The sequence below is a fragment of the Papilio machaon genome, chromosome 17 (genome assembly GCF_912999745.1).
Source record: "Papilio machaon chromosome 17, ilPapMach1.1, whole genome shotgun sequence".
Lineage (NCBI taxonomy): Eukaryota > Metazoa > Arthropoda > Insecta > Lepidoptera > Papilionidae > Papilio > Papilio machaon.
Window position 1 is genome coordinate 3,181,528 of NC_060002.1, and position 16,888 is coordinate 3,198,415.

At 34.9% G+C, this 16,888-nt stretch overlaps 3 protein-coding genes across 3 annotated transcripts; 2 read left to right on the top strand and 1 right to left on the bottom strand.

Annotated features, from left to right (window-relative positions):
* Window positions 1-397: 397 nt before the first annotated feature.
* LOC106721561 (optic atrophy 3 protein homolog) lies at window positions 398-1,807 on the bottom strand. The gene is made up of 4 exons (XM_014516522.2): window positions 1,552-1,807; window positions 1,308-1,476; window positions 1,065-1,207; window positions 398-965 (listed from the first exon to the last, which is right to left on the bottom strand). The coding sequence occupies exons 1-4, from the start codon at window positions 1,691-1,693 to the stop codon at window positions 628-630; spliced, it is 792 nt and encodes a 263-aa protein (XP_014372008.2). The 5' UTR covers window positions 1,694-1,807; the 3' UTR covers window positions 398-627.
* Window positions 1,808-2,263: 456 nt separating this feature from the next.
* On the top strand, window positions 2,264-4,363 carry LOC106721580 (glucoside xylosyltransferase 1). Its single transcript, XM_014516544.2, has 6 exons — window positions 2,264-2,394; window positions 2,471-2,762; window positions 3,061-3,253; window positions 3,436-3,551; window positions 3,695-3,877; window positions 4,192-4,363. The coding sequence occupies exons 1-6, from the start codon at window positions 2,264-2,266 to the stop codon at window positions 4,327-4,329; spliced, it is 1,053 nt and encodes a 350-aa protein (XP_014372030.2). The 3' UTR covers window positions 4,330-4,363.
* A 6,547-nt stretch (window positions 4,364-10,910) lies between these two features.
* LOC106721565 (ecdysteroid-regulated 16 kDa protein) lies at window positions 10,911-16,850 on the top strand. The gene is made up of 3 exons (XM_014516527.2): window positions 10,911-11,067; window positions 15,987-16,097; window positions 16,481-16,850. The coding sequence occupies exons 1-3, from the start codon at window positions 10,971-10,973 to the stop codon at window positions 16,771-16,773; spliced, it is 501 nt and encodes a 166-aa protein (XP_014372013.2). The 5' UTR covers window positions 10,911-10,970; the 3' UTR covers window positions 16,774-16,850.
* The last annotated feature ends 38 nt before the right edge of the window (window positions 16,851-16,888 follow it).

Consider the following 16,888-nt stretch of genomic DNA (forward strand, 5'->3'; position numbering starts at 1 on the left):
GTTAAATGTAAAATTAAAAAACTGTTTGGCATAAACTTACCAAGCTAAAATAAATACATTTTTTTTTAATATATTGAATTACATAGTAAATACATACTTTTATCGGCAGTGCCTTCAAAGAATAATATTAATGGATAATTTGATTTTTAATCTCACTTTCAATTTATGTAGACCACAAAGGCTAGAAAAAACTTAAATTACACAATGATACTGATTTTTTCTAAACAATACAGCAGTTGATTGTTAGTGGCCTTGATCAAATTTACTTCTTGAGGAAAAAATCATGTTTGAAACACAAACAGGTGATGTTAAATTGTAAATTGATTTATTTCTCTACTTCTAAATAGCAATATAACTCTAATGCTATTTGTTGATAATATAATGTCTACACTTGCTCTTCTTAATATAATAAAAGCTATCCAGTAGGGTAACAAGACTTAAATTTTATGAGACAATTAACAATAAAACACATATTGTGACATTAAACTTTCCTTACATTGATTTAATGCTTATGGATATTTCCCTTTATCGGAACCCCAGACAAAATTACTACAAATGTTAACCACTAAAAATAAATAAGCAATAAGTTATACAGATGTATCACAAATAATTAAAATGAAAACTAATTTAAAACAAACTTCTAAAGTTGTTTTCAATGTTGTACAAAGCTTGTGACAACACAGCTGGTTCTCTCTTATGATTTGTGGGTGTTTCAGGCATTGGTTGGTTCTTTTCTGTATCGGGAGAATTGAAAAGGGAACTGAATACATCCATTTGTATATAATTGAGAGATTGCAGAATAATACCTTTGTCAGGATAAGGTGTGAGAGGGACATAGTACCTATCATAGTTTATATTTTGCAGTTGTGGTGTGCTTGATACGGTTTGTGGGTCTTGGTTTGTAGGTCCTTTAGGTGGTGAAGTTGGAGGGGGTGGTTGTTGTGGAGATGATGGTTTTTTGACATCTGAAAATAAAATTGTGGTAATACAATTCTCAGTTCAAGTAAAAAATAAAAATGAATCTTTTTGATGTTAAACTAATATAGTTAAGATGAAAATTTTACCTATTGATTGAACCATTCTCTCCAACTCCCTTAATTGTGTTTGTTGCTGTTGAACTGTGAAGAAAAGATCAGTAATTGTTCCAAGTATATGCTTCATTTCCTGTTCACGTTTTTCCTCCTTTGCAGCCTCCTTTTTGCTTTGCCTAAAAATTAATTATCAAATAATAAGTGAGCGGAAAATAAAAATACTATTGTTAAAACTAATAATTCCTGTTGGAATTAAGAGCACTCTCATATTCATACCTATTATATTCCACAATTAATAGAGCAGCACCAATAACGAAAATAACAGATTCACCAAGAAGATTTGCCCCCAGTTCTATTGCCATTTCCTGGCTGAGTACTGGTATGTTGACAGGTTTTCCCAAATTCAAAATCCACATTTTCGCTTTTACTTCACACCAGTTATAAACTAAAAAAAACAAATTAAATATAATTTTAAATGTGTCAATATTATTGACAGAATATCGTTAAGTCAGTAACTTACATTGGGCTGGCGGCATGCAAACATAAGTCCTGAAAAAAGGACTATTTTTGGCTCTTTCTTTGCACACATTTGCAATAGGTTTACTGATCTGTTTAATTAGTAACACAGATAGTTTTGCAATGGGAAAAGCTCCAACTACCATTTTTGTGAACAGCAAGCACTATTTATATTTAACTTCTGTTACTTTATAGCATTATATCTTGAAAATTATAACATCGACGAGTGAAAAGAGCAGAAATTTGCAATCCAATCGGCAATACCCTTTTGACATTGACATTTTTTTAGTGTTACACATTAAAAAAAGCTCAGCGCGAAGCGAGTGATTTTACAAATATCTCTTTGGTGTACATAAAAATAGAAGTGATTTTTTTAAGTGAAAGTGAATAACATATAAACAGAATATATCACTGACATTCGCTGAAATTCATTCGAATGATAACGTTACAGCACGTTAAGCGTTACAGCGCGTAAAATATGTAAATTGAATAAAATTATCGACTTAATTGAACTTTTTTGCTTATCTGTCGAATGTTATTTTGTAAACAGGTTTATAATCTACATTGCTATTTGACAGTTTTTGACTGTTGACTGTTTTTTCGTGTTTTTCTTTTTCGTAGTTGATAGATTTTTGCAAAACATTATGTTTAAATCTAGTTGAAATGTTACTTAGGAATTAATGAGTTAAATGTATTAATAAGTTTTGTAAATAAATATGAGGCGCCTACCTCATTGTAAACTTTTAATAACTTTGTGTTGTTCTTTCATTGCTATTTATTTATATATTTTAAGTACAAAGGAAAATGACAATAATTTTAAGGATTATGTTGTACCGAAGCGATTAAAGTAAGTAATTTACACAAAAATTATCTGACTTATTGGTTTAATAATGCACAACATTATCCTTCTTATTTCCTTGTAGAGCTGCAAGCCCAGTCAGGATAATAATGTCGTTTGTTGTGTGCGATTCAAGATTTAACGAGTCCTTAAATGTAATAAAGTCTGTGCTAATATTCACGAAAACACCTGTACATTTTGTTATATTCACCGACGATAAATTGCGAAATTTGTTTAATGACACTCTGAACAAATGGAAATCTTTATTAGGAGACCAACTAGATTTTGAGTTGCAAGGTATCCACTTTCCAGAGGCTCACAAGGAAGACTGGATGAACTTGTTTAGTAAATGTGCTGCCCAAAGATTGTTTATACCGGTTAGTGCAATTTTATGTTTTCTACAGGCTTACTCAAAGATTAATTTATTTCTGGTGTGTATCAAATAGGGTTGGCAACAGGAAAGCGTCAATCGTAAAATTTAAGCCAAAACATGAAGGTAAAAACCCTGTGCACCAAACTCATATGAGTCAAAAGAGTAAGAGAGTAAGATAAGATGATGAAATTTGCTAAATGCAGTTGAATTATCAAACATTGCAACTACTACTCTTTTCTTCAACCTTACTGAAGTATTTACTTTTTTTCTGAGAATTAAATTTCTATCTACTTTTATTTCAGAAACTTATTCCTCACATAGATGCTATGATATATGTTGATACAGATACTTTATTTTTGAAGCCTGTTGACGAATTATGGAGTGAATTTTCAAAATTCAATGATTCTCAGATATCAGCTATGGCTGCTGAAGATGATAATCCTAATGTATCTTGGTACCCGAGGTTTGCAAAACACCCTTTTTATGGAAAATATGGTAAAGCTCATTGATATTATGTTTTACTTTTTTGGTGTTTAAATAATCTTTGTAAACATTTTGAATAAAGATTAAAATTAAATTTTAGAATTTTTTAAAAAATTAAATTAATAGAAAAGATGAAAAAACAATTAAGTTATTGGCTTCAGGGCATAAATTTTTTTTTTGCTTTTTATTTTTAGGCCTTAACTCTGGTGTTATGTTAATGAATTTGACAAGAATGAGAAGTTTTGGTTGGGTTGAATATGTTACCCCAGTCATGCTTAAATGGAAATTATATATTCCCTGGGGAGATCAGGTTTGTTGCATCTTTTTATTATACTATGTTTATTTTGAAATGCCTACAGATGAAATCATTTGCCTATTCACCGCTCCGTAGCTAGTCTCAAGACAGTTCGGGTGTTGAGGGAATTTTTGTAATAACATGTAATATTTTTGCAGGATATAATAAACATAATATACCATTATCATGAACGTGCGGTGCACCTTCTCTCATGTAGGTACAATTATCGGTCAGATCAGTGCACATACGGAGATGCATGTGCTGATGCCACGGAGCATGGCATCTATGTGCTTCATGGTAGCAGGGGGATATTTCACAATGATAAACAGCCAGCATTTCAAGTGAGTATAACGTAAAAAAGTTACTGAGCTTACAAAGCAGACTAATTTAGTGATTTTGCTTGCTTTTCAAAATAAGAATCCAAACGCAATAGCTTGTAATTCATAAGAACCAGTGCTAGGATTTAGTTTATCTAAATTTTTTTTTAAGATCAGCTCAGCTTCATATGCGACTTCTTCCGCGCGAATAAAAAAATCTAGAAATAAATATAGCCTGTGTTACACAGTGAAAATGTAGCTTTCTAATGGAAAAATAACTTTTTTAATTGGTCCAGTAATTTTTATAGATATTTTGAGTATAATATTTTTTTTTCCAGGCGATATATAGAGCTGTTAGTGAATATGACTTAAGAATGGATCCATCAGAGGTAACAAAAAATATGCATAAATATTTAAAGGAAGCATCGGAATCAAACTGTGGGCATGTCTTTGAGACATTTAAACATCATTTTTAACAACTTGACATCTTAGAATTTTATAAATGTACATTAAAATTTGGCGTATTATGTATGAAATTAATATTAAGAGATTTTTTTTTTCTCTAATTTTATAAAACTGAAGTTATTGCTTCCTCATTCAAACTACCTATAAATATGACCAAATATTAAATGTAACTATTCCATTAAATAATATAGAGAGGACTGAAAGAAAAACACAAACTGTATTGCTATATCTATTATTTTAGTAAATTCATCCAATTCATAATTTCATCAAATGAAAATCATTTTAGTTTGTAAATTTTACAGAGGTATCTTTTCTTTTAGCTTAAGCTTTTCTTAAGCTTTTGCCCGCGAATTCGTCGTCGCGGAATTGAAAAAAAAAATCTACAAGTCAAGATAGGTATAGCCTATGTTATTCAGTGATAATGTAGCTTTCTATACTCAATACCAGTATTAAAAAGAGAAAAGATTTGTATATTTGTAGATATCCTCGTCGAGATAGAGGCTCGCCAGCATTGCTTCAGCATCATCTCCGTCGGAGAGGGAGGCTCCCGCTAGGGTACCGAGAGACTTCCCAGCCGCGGGGGAGGACACTTGTTGCAAGCCTGACGTGCCTGGTATGCTTACCTGGGGATCTTGTGATGTTTGATCCCCTTTGTTTTGCTCTGCTGTAGAACTGTTGTTCGACGCATCATCGGCGACTTTGTCACTGGCGTTTTGCTCCTGCTCTTGTGGAGTGGGCATGTCAGTTGGTTGTGCTGACGTGGAGGTCTGAGGAGTCTCGTAGTACTTCCGTCCTTTGCCCAGGAATTTTAGGTAGCACTGATTTATTGTGCAGGCCAGTCGTCTATTGTGGGCAAGGACGGTAGGGATCTGCGTTTCGGGGATGGTCAGATTGATGAACCATCCCTCCGCTTGTTTTTCACCATCCAGGAACTGCCATTCTTTAATGTCGATCCAGCGGTTTTGTCTGTAGAGCAGGCGCCCTATGTCTCGTGTATCAGTAAGGATGTCAAACTGATCTGGAACAAACATGCCACATCGTACGCGTCGTGGGAGGTCGACCTGTGGTTTGACGACCAGCTGGTTTCCTTGGCACATTTGGGGGTCCGCTGCAATCCCCTTCAGCCAATTAAGTGTCAGCTGGTCCTCGCAGGTGACCCTGATAGCTCCTTCGACGTATGTTGGTCTTGTGACGAAAACCGGCATTTGGTCACTACTTCCGCCTTTTGGCTTCCATGCGACCTTGATCATGGCTTGCGTCATGTTTTTTATAAAGGTGGTGGCTATCTCTCTGATTGGGTTGCCAGATCGTGCGCAGGTAACCGCTACTTTCAGGTCTGAGGATACTGCGTCACTGTAGCTGATTGCCGTTGGTCTTTCCACTTTCTGTTTTTTATAGTCTCCTCTCGGCGACGTTGAACTGTTTAGAGCCCTTTTTTCGGCTCGGGTTTCCTTACCAGGTCGCTGAGGCGCCTTTCCTTTCACAGGGGCCGTTCCCTTGCCAGAGGTAGTGGTCGGCTCTGGAGGTCTACGACCTGAACCAGTTGCACTTTGGCCACTAGGTCCGGCTTGGGCCACACCTGATCAGGGATTAGCGACTCTGTAACCCTAGGTAGTTCACCCTTCTGTGCCTTGCGTTGAGCTGCTCTGTATCTTTGGAGCTTGGTAGGCCGCTTCCATTTTTTTGGCTTGCCAGCAGGTGGTTCCGGTGGTTCCGGTCTTGGTTGGCTCCAGATTTCGCTTCGGCGCTTTGTCCTTGGCTCGTCTGGAGACTACCTGCCAGGCAGCTGAAAGGTCGTCATCAATTCTTTGCGGTGGCGAGGGCGGCGCCATAACAGGTGCTGTTGGTGCCGCTTCATTAATCTGTGCATCCGCTGATGTTGTAGGTGTTGGGTTGGCCGAGGCTTTGCCGCTACCTTTGGGTGTTGTTGTTGAGATTTTGCTGGGACAAAAGACAACCTGATTTTACAGGTTGGCTTGTAGAGGCGTGGAATGAACCAGTCGCCTTTGGTTTGTTTTGGGTTGGCCTAAATTTATCCATAGCCTGTCTTAGAAGGTTTCATTTCCTCAGCTTCCCACCCTCCATGGAGCCCGCACCTTTCGGAACTCCCTACTCATAAAATAAATTTTTCAGGCGTTAGGACTACTGGGGAAGTATAGGGGGGCAGGGCTAGCTCACAGTGCGACATCAGGGACTCGATCCGGTTTTTTTTTTTTTTTTTTTTTTTTTTTTTTTTTTTTTTTTTTTTTTTTGGGCGGCGCTATGCCGCCCTCTCGTTCCCCTAACATGGCGATCAGGGACTTTGGGGTGCAGATTTCTTTATTTCTTTATTAAAATTAAAATTCAACATTACAAAAAATCTTATTAACTAATATCACATACTTATTACTATTATCACAAACTTACTTACACTACTTTAAAAAACAAATTATAATTAAAACAATAAATACAATAATTAATAAACAATAAAAATACAATTATGTCTTATTTCTACTTATTACTATTTTGGCCAAGGACCTACAGTACTCGACGAAGTGCCCACTTTTGCTCTTATTACTAATTAAATTTTTTAAGTTTTCTTTATTAATTTTTTCTTTTAGTTTTAATTCTAGGTCTACTCTATATCTATCAAATACTGGGCACTCCGTGAGTATGTGCAGCACGGATTCACCCCGTGCTGGATCACAAATGCAGGAGGGGTCCTCCTTGCACTTAAACCTGTGCAGGTATTCGGAGAACCCCCCATGCCCAGTCAAAACTTGAACCAGTACGGGGTCCAACTCTATCCTCCGAAGTGCAGGGTAGGCCGCCACGGCGTCGGGAAAGAAGAGCTTCGTGGTGGAAGCCGTGTCTCCATCCATATAGCGCCTGTTCCATTTGTCAAGCGTGTCCAGACGAATCTGTCGCTTGACATATGAAACAGGGCATCTTTCATAGTTAGCCTTGGTCTTCATTCCGACTGCTGCCGCTTTCGCCAGGAAATCCGCGCGTTCGTTTCCCTCCATCCCCGCGTGTGCCTTCACCCAAAATACTTTCAGAACTTTACCTTGCGCTTTCACTACTTCCAAATTCTCTCTTATTCCATCCACGAGGGGATGGAGTGAAACGCCGCTGCTTAGCGTCTCTAACGCGGATCTTGAGTCGGAATAAATACCAAAGCTACCTTTCTTACTTTTCACCACTTGCTGCACGGCCTCACTTAGGGCAAGCAGTTCCGCCTGGTATACGGTGCAGAAGCTTCCCAACTTTAATTTCCGGCAAGAGATCTCCGCGACGTTATCCCACACAGATACCGCCGCGCCGACTTTGCCGTCAATTTTGCTGCCGTCGGTGTAAATATTTACTCGATCCGGTTGGCAATCTAGTTGAAAAACGCCCGACTTGACCTTTGCGCAACCTTCACTTGCCCCGTCAGCATGACCTTCACCGCCGCTAGGTGCCCCGAGACACCTAACGGACCCCACCCTCCTCGCCTGCGGCCCTCTGACGGGTCGCGTGGCCATTTCCCTACCCGTGGCTAGCGTGTAGGGCTACCGTTTTGCCTGAAATCCGGACCAAAGGGGGAGTGTTGCCTTACGCCACTTATAAACCCATGTGACGCTCGGCTCACCCCCCAGGACTCCTTCATCCCTGCGTACGGCGCTCGACTGTGCAGGTCCTTGCGCAGGTGGGTTTGTATAGACCGCCGGTTAAACCCACAGTCACCGGCGGCACTTCGAGTGGTTCTCTTAGCCGTAGCTAGAGAGTAGGTAATGGTACCAGTCTCTAACCACGTTGCCCGGGGAAGCACCGGAGCAGAGAGCATTCATCCATTTGGGGTGTTACGTCCGCGTGGATGGATGCCTTCTACTCACGCGAGGAGGTGGAACACACTAATGCGGGGGGCATTACTGGTATTGTATTGAGTATGTGCTCTTCGATTTATAGAGAGAAATTTTCAGCTATCCGAATTCTAATTTTTTCTCTACTATGTTGGCTATTTCAAAAGCAATTTCAAAAAACAACACAAACATATTATCTTACTTCTTACAATATCTTACTAATATTATAAATGCGAATGTTTAGATAGATGGATGTTTGTTACAAGCTATTTCCAGAACGGCTTCATGGATCTCGCTGGAATTTGGTATAGATGTCATAATCTGAAATAACACATAGGTTACTAATTAAGTTTTTTTTTAATTCCGCGTGGACGGAGTTGAGGGGGGGGGGGCGATCAGCTTATTTTAAATAAAAGAGTATTTAAATATTATTATGAAAATGTGTGTGCCTTATTCATTTTGAGATGTTAAGTTGCGTAAAATACTTTAACAGATGTGTTTTATAAAAAAAATATTTTGATACCGTTTTATTTTAGGATGTAGTTACCTAAGAATCTCTGTCAAAAATAAATTAATAGTAAGTAAGAAACGTAATATGTAATTAAATTTTTTTCTGACTTATTTTTTTAATAAGATAATAAAATGTTACAACTCTGTGTACCCTTGAGCAGAGCTAAAATAAAAAGAAAATTATTAAAATGTTTTTAACATTTTTTGTTGTTACGTCTCGTCTTTATTCTCTTAGTAGTAATTGTTACAGAGTTAATTAATCATGTTGTTGAAATAAGCCGATTATATTTTTATAGTTCTCTTACAATCTCTTATATGTTACGTAACGTTGTCTTCAATTTGTTCAGAAACGTGTGTGTGTGAATTCTTCAATGCAAACAAAAAATCAAATCTTTCCTTCATACAATTATACATTAGTATAGATATCACAGGGAAAAAATATGCTTTCATGACGTCGAATTTTAAAGGTCAACGCGTCAAAAAAATGGCCACTTAGTGTAATAACACTAAATGGCCATTTTTTGCCAGAGCGGGATATCTGCGACAATTGTATTTTAAAAAAATAGCATTTTACAAGTTTTATCTTAAAGAATATAGAATAATACAAAATAATCAAAGCACTAGGCACAAAATAGTTAAATAGGCATGAATTGGTTGGCCCTAGTAGTCGTATGTCTTCTAAGTCAACAAATTTATTTCAAAATATAAGGTTTTGTTTTTAGATAAATGTGGTACTCGGTGTATGATTTATTTATATTTATCTCTCTTCGTAAAGAAAATAGGTTTTAATAACTGCGACACTCAATTGTGTTTTATGTCTTGTCCTTCTTTATTTCAGAAAAAAAAACTCTTTTGACAGTTGCGTTATCTATCTATATATATAAAGGAAAGTCGTGTTAGTTACACTATAACTCAAGAACGGCTGATCGATTTGACTGAAAATTGGTGGGCAGTTTTTAACCCGTTTTCTATTTTTTATTCCGCGTGGACGGAGTCGCGGGTAAAAGCTAGTATTAAATACATTTGAAAGTATTGTTTGTTCTGTTTGCAAAAGCGGGACTATGTTCGCTTCGCTGTGTACAGCGGGTCAGACTGCCCGAAAGCGAGACTGTCCCCGCCCAAAATGGGACGTATGGCCACGTTATATTACAATCACTCGTACACGCATTGATTTTTCCCAGTCAATGCACGCCATTTGATAATATTTTTTTTACATTATTTGTATTTATATACTCTGTCCAAGCTTTAAGAAAGCAATATTTTTAAGTGTATACAATCTAAGCAAAAATATAAATATTTAAGTTCAAAGTAGCAGTATTATTTTAATTTTTAAAATGTTTACGTTTGTATCTATGGTTTTCTATTGTAAATACATTTTTAATTTGTAAGAATAAGTTAAGTCGGAGCTTAATGACATTTTCTGACATTTTTTAAAATAATTTAATTGACAGATCTTTGCAATTTCTTTTTTAATTGTTAAGCGTTAAGAATGCACTCAAGATTTAAACTGCCTCATGTTTATAAGTAATTATATTTTTATTATAATTAAAGTGGTTTTATTTTGATTCAACTCTGTATCGTAAATTGCCTCTAAGAACAACAGGATTTTGATTACTGACAGCGAGTAAGTAAAAAGACACGAACGAGAAGTAATAGCTTTGTGTTTGTGTCTTGAAAGACGTTAGATTTTTTTTTACTTATTGTAAATTATTCTTGGAAGAGGGATTCAAGGAACGATGAGGGTTTTAAAGAGAAATAAGAAATAGAAAATGTTTTGTCTTCAGATAAATTAAAATGACATGATATTTTTATTTGCATATGATTTTTTTAAGTATAATTTTACATATTTTTAATTTTACTTGTTTAATTTTGAATTTTACCGCTACGCTAATAATATGTAAAAAGCAATGAATGCAGATGTAAGTATTTGTGATTCCTTTTTTTTAGTCTATTTTTTCATTTAGAAACCAAATTACTACCATACTCAGAGACTCCAGAGTGAAAACTTATCACCATGGCAACCCTCAGAGGCGCTGAAGAGTAAGGAATGAACGTAGGTAATTGATATTTTGATGTAATGAAACATTTGAAGGTCGCGAAATGAATTGTATCATGAAACTTTATAAAAACAAACAATTGCAAAAAATAAATATTCTCATATATAGTATTATCCAGCTCTTAAAAACCAGTTCTATCAATTGTATAATCTTTGGTTCAAAAGAAACTGCCCCGGCCCAAAGTTAAAACTTGTTTGTTCCCTGCGTTTTATTTAAATTGGTCAGTTGCATTTGTCCGTGCGGTCGTGTTCGCAAGACAGAAACATGAAGAACGTATCGTCCATTGTATTTGTATTGGCCGCGGTATCAATAGCTCTGGTATGGAGCGATACAAATGTTACACCCGCCGAGCAGTGCGAAGGTAAGATTTTTAAAGGGTAATAATTATGAATATCTTTATTATTAAAATAAAATTTGTCAATTTAAAACATATTTCAAAATAAGTTTATGATTCACATTGAATTAGTAAGTGGTAAAAGTTTTAATGTTTATAATGGAAATAAGTAAAAATTAGATAATTTGTTAAATAAATAATTACTTATCTAACATTACTTAACTAATGAGAAATCCTTACTATTCCTTACTAATATTATTAATGCGAAAGTAACTAACTCTGTCTGTCTGTAGCGTTTTCACGCCAAAACTACTGAATCGATTTTAATGAAATTTGGTAAACACAGATTAGGTCTGAGAAAGGATATAGGCTACTTATTGATGCGAAGAAAGTGTTATAAAGTTTTGTAAGTTTAATATGTTTTGTTGTAATAAATAATAATAATTTAAGTTAGTTAAATAATAATTTAAGTTTTTACTTATTAGCACAAATAATAAAATGCTACCCGAAGTACGTAATTCACGTGGCTGAAGTTGCGGGCACAGCTAGTTTTTGCCCGCGAGCATTAAAAAAAGGTGAACAGTATCATGTGCACCTCTGGCAAATTTTAATTTATCGAGTAAATATTAAACTTATCCCACGGGAACCCTACATTTCCGGGATCATAGGAAGCCTGTGTTCTTCCAGACTGACATTTATACCAAATTTCTTCGAGATCCATGCAGACGTTCTAGATATCTTCTAACAAACATCCATCGATCCATCCAAAAATTCACATTTAGTTAGATAATATAAATGCTCTTAAAGAAAAAAGAATTTTAATAGAACTCTTGCGTCCTTTTAAAAGTACACAACTTGACGCAATAACATTGACTTATATATTAGCAAACTTACCACTAACAACTGCTAATAAAAATAAGGAAATGTCATACAATATTATGGCCTGGCCTTAATATTTTTGCACATTTTTGCGACTTGCACATTACATATAGTATTATTAGTGTATAGGTTTTCGTAATCCTCATTTAAAATTTACTTGTATTTTCAATTTTCAAATGTTTCAATTGCTCATAAACTTATTAATTCTGGCTTGAATACTATAAAATAGATAGAAACCAAGGAATCGGAGACTTATTGAGATAATAGAAATGGGTATAATTAAGTGCCAAATCTCATTTTTTTTAACTTCTAATTATTAAAAGAAAAAAAAAACACGAACCTCTATGCATCTCAGCATCTCCACTGCATGAAACGAATCCGGTAACACCTCAACGTAAGTCTTCCTGTTTAGGGTAAATTTATAAATGAAATTAACATACATACATAAAAGAAAATAGATACAAACCCGCACACAAAACATACATACGTGCGAAAAACATTCGGTACTCTCCTGAGTCAGTCCTTTGCATTGTTCATTGTCATGTCTAAAGGTGGTGCTTTGAAATAAGAAATTTATAATCTGTGGTCTAGTGGACACAAATATAGAACGATCTAGCTCAATAGAAGACATTTTAATTGAGTGAAGCCGCTGAACAGCGGCGTTCGATGCAACATTGTTTTACGTTAGTTATGATGTTTCCCTGTAGATCTGCAATTTGCTGAACAAGTTACAGGATTTATTTGTGTATGGATCAAACGTTACATTAAATGTAAATGATTTAGTCCTGCGTTGAACGATGGACAACAATAAAAACTTCCTAAGGAGGTTGAACTGTTTGTTGTTTTTTTATATCATCATCATCATCATCAACAGCCTTTATCTGCCCACTGCTGGGCATAGGCATTTTTTATATACATACAAAAAATTAGAAAACATGAATATAACTTTGTTTAATCAGCTGTTGATTTTATGGTAAATGTTGGAAAACCGATTAACTTCTTTAATGTAGTCAGTTTCTTAAAAATAAGTCTTTCGATAAGCACTCAGGTTAACATTATCACTCTGCACCACTTGATAAATAACCATTAAAAGTAAGGATACCGACTTGCATATATCAAAAACCGGTTTGTTTTATGCTAGTTTTGAACGAAAAGGTCTGTAAGAAGTTCTCTAAAATCATACTGAATAAATGACGTATAAAACATTTTTATACCTTCACATTTATTAATACCTACTTTAGTAGCCGAGTCCTTTTAGCCTGTAAAATAAGGATGGGCATGTGTCAGTGTACCAAAAATATTAAAACTAAAGCGACCTAAAAAAACTTAATGCAGACCCTAAACTTGTTGCTCACTTTATTTAGTTGTATTTGAATTTGTATCTAAAAACTAAAGTGGGTGGGAAAAAATGTTATTTGCAAATTTGAAAAACGTTGCTACGATAGGGTTGGGCCCGCTGGGAATCGATCTCAAGATCTGGTTGTAGCTTGAACGTTTAGCTAGTTTAGATGTTGCCTCTCTGAAATAGTTTCGGTAATTTATGTACGTATCTACACATATAAACTTGGATAATAAAGCAATTAGTCTAAACAAGGAAGTTTAGTTAACTCGCATAGAAAAATATTAAGTATACTTAAGTTTTTTTATAAATAAAAATGCTCATAATATTTCGAGCAAGGTTTGTTAAGGTATTAAATAAGTGACTTTTTATCGTAACAGTTATGTGTAAATATTTAAAGGCATTTTGAAAGGGAAATTATCCAATTCGTTTCGTTAACATATTTTTGCTTATGTAGTAGCCCAATATTATTAATATTTCTATAGTTTGATGTGCGCATTAAAACACTAATACAAAACAACATCGTTAGTACATTAGACGATTTCCTAACAGTGGCTGATGAGTACCGGAGACTCAATTACTGTTAACGAGCAATTCCTGTTAAAACCTAACGAGTCACGGGATCTTTGTCTTGACTGCGATGATGTGTGTAGGCGTCACATAACTGGCATACATACGTAACTACATCTATATATATAAAAGAAAGTCGTGTTAGTTCCACTATTTATAACTAAAGATCGGTCGAACTGATTTAACTGAAGATTGATGGGGAGGTAGCTTAGCACCAGGAAACGGACATAGGATAATTTTTACCCCGTATTCTATTTTTTATTCCGCGCGGATGGAGTCTCGGGTAAAAGCTAGTAGTTTATAAAACTGAATAACCAAACCTTATCGGGCAATAATTACCATTAGTTATACGAATGCGACAATGTGTTAAAAATATGGATTTTTTTTACCTTATATAAGAAAATATCAACATTTATTATTATTTAAAAGTCAAGCTTATTTAAGATGGTAAGAGATGCTGCTAACTTGGTTTATTCCGACAGAAAATTACATAGAAGAAAAAATATGACAAGACAGTTATAGACCGACGAAGATATCCAACCCGGTCTTAAGTAATATGGGCATAAGGCATTTTAATAGGTAACATTTGACACGTCATCAAAATCAAACTACATGACCCAGTAACAGCGGGCATAAAATATATTTTTTTAAAGTAAAAACTGTAGTACAACTGCTTATCGTTTTTCAAATTAAGATTTATTGTAATCATTTTAATCTAACGTCGTTGCAATTTTGCGTCAGTGATTTTTTTTTATTTTTAAACATTAAGGATGTTACAAAAAAGTCGAACGAAGAACATCGATATTTCATAATTCGATAAACATATATTTGAAGTCCGAATCGATTCATTCGCTTTAATCGATGTTCTATCCAGCTCACTCACTAACTCACTATTGATTGCTAATAGATGTCAAATGGGGTTTATTAAATTGACCCACCTATAAATTATGATATCTCACTAGCGCCCCTTTGTCGATGTCAAAAGTGTTTCAATATCCTCAGTACGAATATTTGTAACAATCGCCTTCGTATCGTCATCGTCAATTGTGTCAAAATTAGTATGAGATTATTACAGATTTTTTTTCACAAATATTCATACTAGGCCCGTAGATAATTTTGTCGATTACGAACATTATGAGTCGAACATTACTAGTTGTTGCCCGCAACTCCGTCCGTGCGGAATTAAAAATAAACTTTCTTAGTAGCTACAATGACTATGCTCTATATCGATGCCAAAATTCATCCAAATCCGTTAAGCCGTTTTAAAGATAACTTCAACCAAACACCCATCTAAACATTCGTATTTATAATATTAGTATGACATTCAACATTCAAGCGAAAGAGTTCGATCATTCCATTTAGATTTTAAAATAATGTCTAACTTTGTAATAATATAAAGGATGTTTGCGAGTTCGAGTTATCATTTATTGTTCTTTATTTTTGTAGTAAATCATTAAAGTGTACACCTAATTTGCTACACACAGTTTCTGCTTCATGAATTACGGAATATTTAGGCTATCGTTTAGAATAGACAATCAGATTATTTTAATTATCTTTAACCTTCAACGTCTATTTTTTTTTTAAGTTTTTTGTATTCATGATCAACATTGTTTCTTTATCCATCATTATAATTTAGTAATTATTTCCTTATTTCTGTAGATTTGATAAGATGTAATTTGTACTACAACCCTAGAATCCTATTTATTAAAATGTTTTAATTAAAATATTTAAAAAGACGAAAATTTATTGCTACGTATTATACAGCACAATCTACTGAATACTTTTGGAGATATTTAATATTACTCTCGTTTATCGCAAAATTTCCTCACGGTCAGATAATTTATAACGGCACGGCCTTACTTAGTTTAAAGGTCAAAGTTAAATAACTTGTATGTAAGTTAGATAACATTTTTACTTTAGATAAAATAGGTAAAATATAAATAAACTATTTTATTCAAAATAATAGACAGTAGTACTCGTAATATAGGTATTGTACAGTTCGATATTGTTACGTCACCAGTTCTTTTTTCTTCTCGTACCACCAATTAGCTTTTGTAGTTAGGGCTCCATTCAGAGTAGAAATTTTATTAGCGATCTTAATAAATTCCAAAATTATTTTTTCTTGATGGTAAAACGTACAAAAACGAATATTTTCCAGGACAAAATTTTGACGATCTTCGCAAGAGAATCCAGGTTATACCGTGCGGGAGGAGTTCTTGCAAGCTACAGAAGGGCACTAACACCACGGTCGTTTTAAAATTCAAGCCAGGTATGTATTATAGTTGTACAACAGCAAAAATAGTAATATTTAAATGATAATTTACATTATCACAATCTATGAAAAATTATATTATTAAAAATACATAAAAGATGACATTCTTATATTAAAAAATTTAGATTTATTTTTACCAGACTGCTATTTGACGCGAGACTGCTATTTTTATGTCTAAATACTGCCTAAGTGTCTACTTCCGCCTTTCCGTCTTCTCATCATTAGATTGCACTGATAACATTAACTAAATGTACAAGATGAAGTCAAGTATATTCCTCGGACGTAGTAGTAGACGTAGTAGTGTAGATTGGTAATTACCAATTTTTGAGCTTGGTACAAATCAGAGTTATTTCTTTAATTAAATTCGTTATTGATTTCAGAACGTGAGGTGAAAACGCTTGTGAATGAAGTATACGCGAAAATCGGCAACCTGCCCCTGCCATTCCTCGGGGTGACTGGCGTGAGTGCGTGCCCGCAAGTGACGCGCGTCGACGGTACCCCTGCGCCGTGCCCTCTCGCCGCCGGCGAGGAGTACGTTTACACCAACGTCTTCCCCATCGAGTCCTTTTACCCAACAGTTAACTTACGCGTACACTGGGAGCTGAAAGACCATGAACACAGCGTCATCTGCTTCGAAGTACCCGCTGTCATTACAGCTGCAAAACCTAAGTAATTTTTAGTCCTGAAACAAACTATTTCAATCGATATTATATAACACTGCTTTCATAGAATTAAAAGAATATAATAGTATTTTTTTAATCTTTTAATATTTATTTTAATACAAATGC

Bases quoted from the DNA above. Each gene is read 5' to 3' on its own strand.
- LOC106721565 (XM_014516527.2), top strand. From the start codon at position 10,971: ATGAAGAACGTATCGTCCATTGTATTTGTATTGGCCGCGGTATCAATA. The intron at 11,068-15,986 runs GTAAGATTTTTA...AATATTTTCCAG, and splicing joins ACCCGCCGAGCAGTGCGAAG to GACAAAATTTTGACGATCTT. The intron at 16,098-16,480 runs GTATGTATTATA...TATTGATTTCAG, and splicing joins CGTTTTAAAATTCAAGCCAG to AACGTGAGGTGAAAACGCTT.
- LOC106721580 (XM_014516544.2), top strand. From the start codon at position 2,264: ATGAGGCGCCTACCTCATTGTAAACTTTTAATAACTTTGTGTTGTTCT. The intron at 2,763-3,060 runs GTTAGTGCAATT...CTTTTATTTCAG, and splicing joins CCCAAAGATTGTTTATACCG to AAACTTATTCCTCACATAGA. The intron at 3,254-3,435 runs GTAAAGCTCATT...TTTTATTTTTAG, and splicing joins CCCTTTTTATGGAAAATATG to GCCTTAACTCTGGTGTTATG.
- LOC106721561 (XM_014516522.2), bottom strand. From the start codon at position 1,693: ATGGTAGTTGGAGCTTTTCCCATTGCAAAACTATCTGTGTTACTAATT. The intron at 1,208-1,307 runs GTATGAATATGA...ATTAATTTTTAG, and splicing joins TTAATTGTGGAATATAATAG to GCAAAGCAAAAAGGAGGCTG. The intron at 966-1,064 runs GTAAAATTTTCA...TTTTATTTTCAG, and splicing joins GAGAATGGTTCAATCAATAG to ATGTCAAAAAACCATCATCT.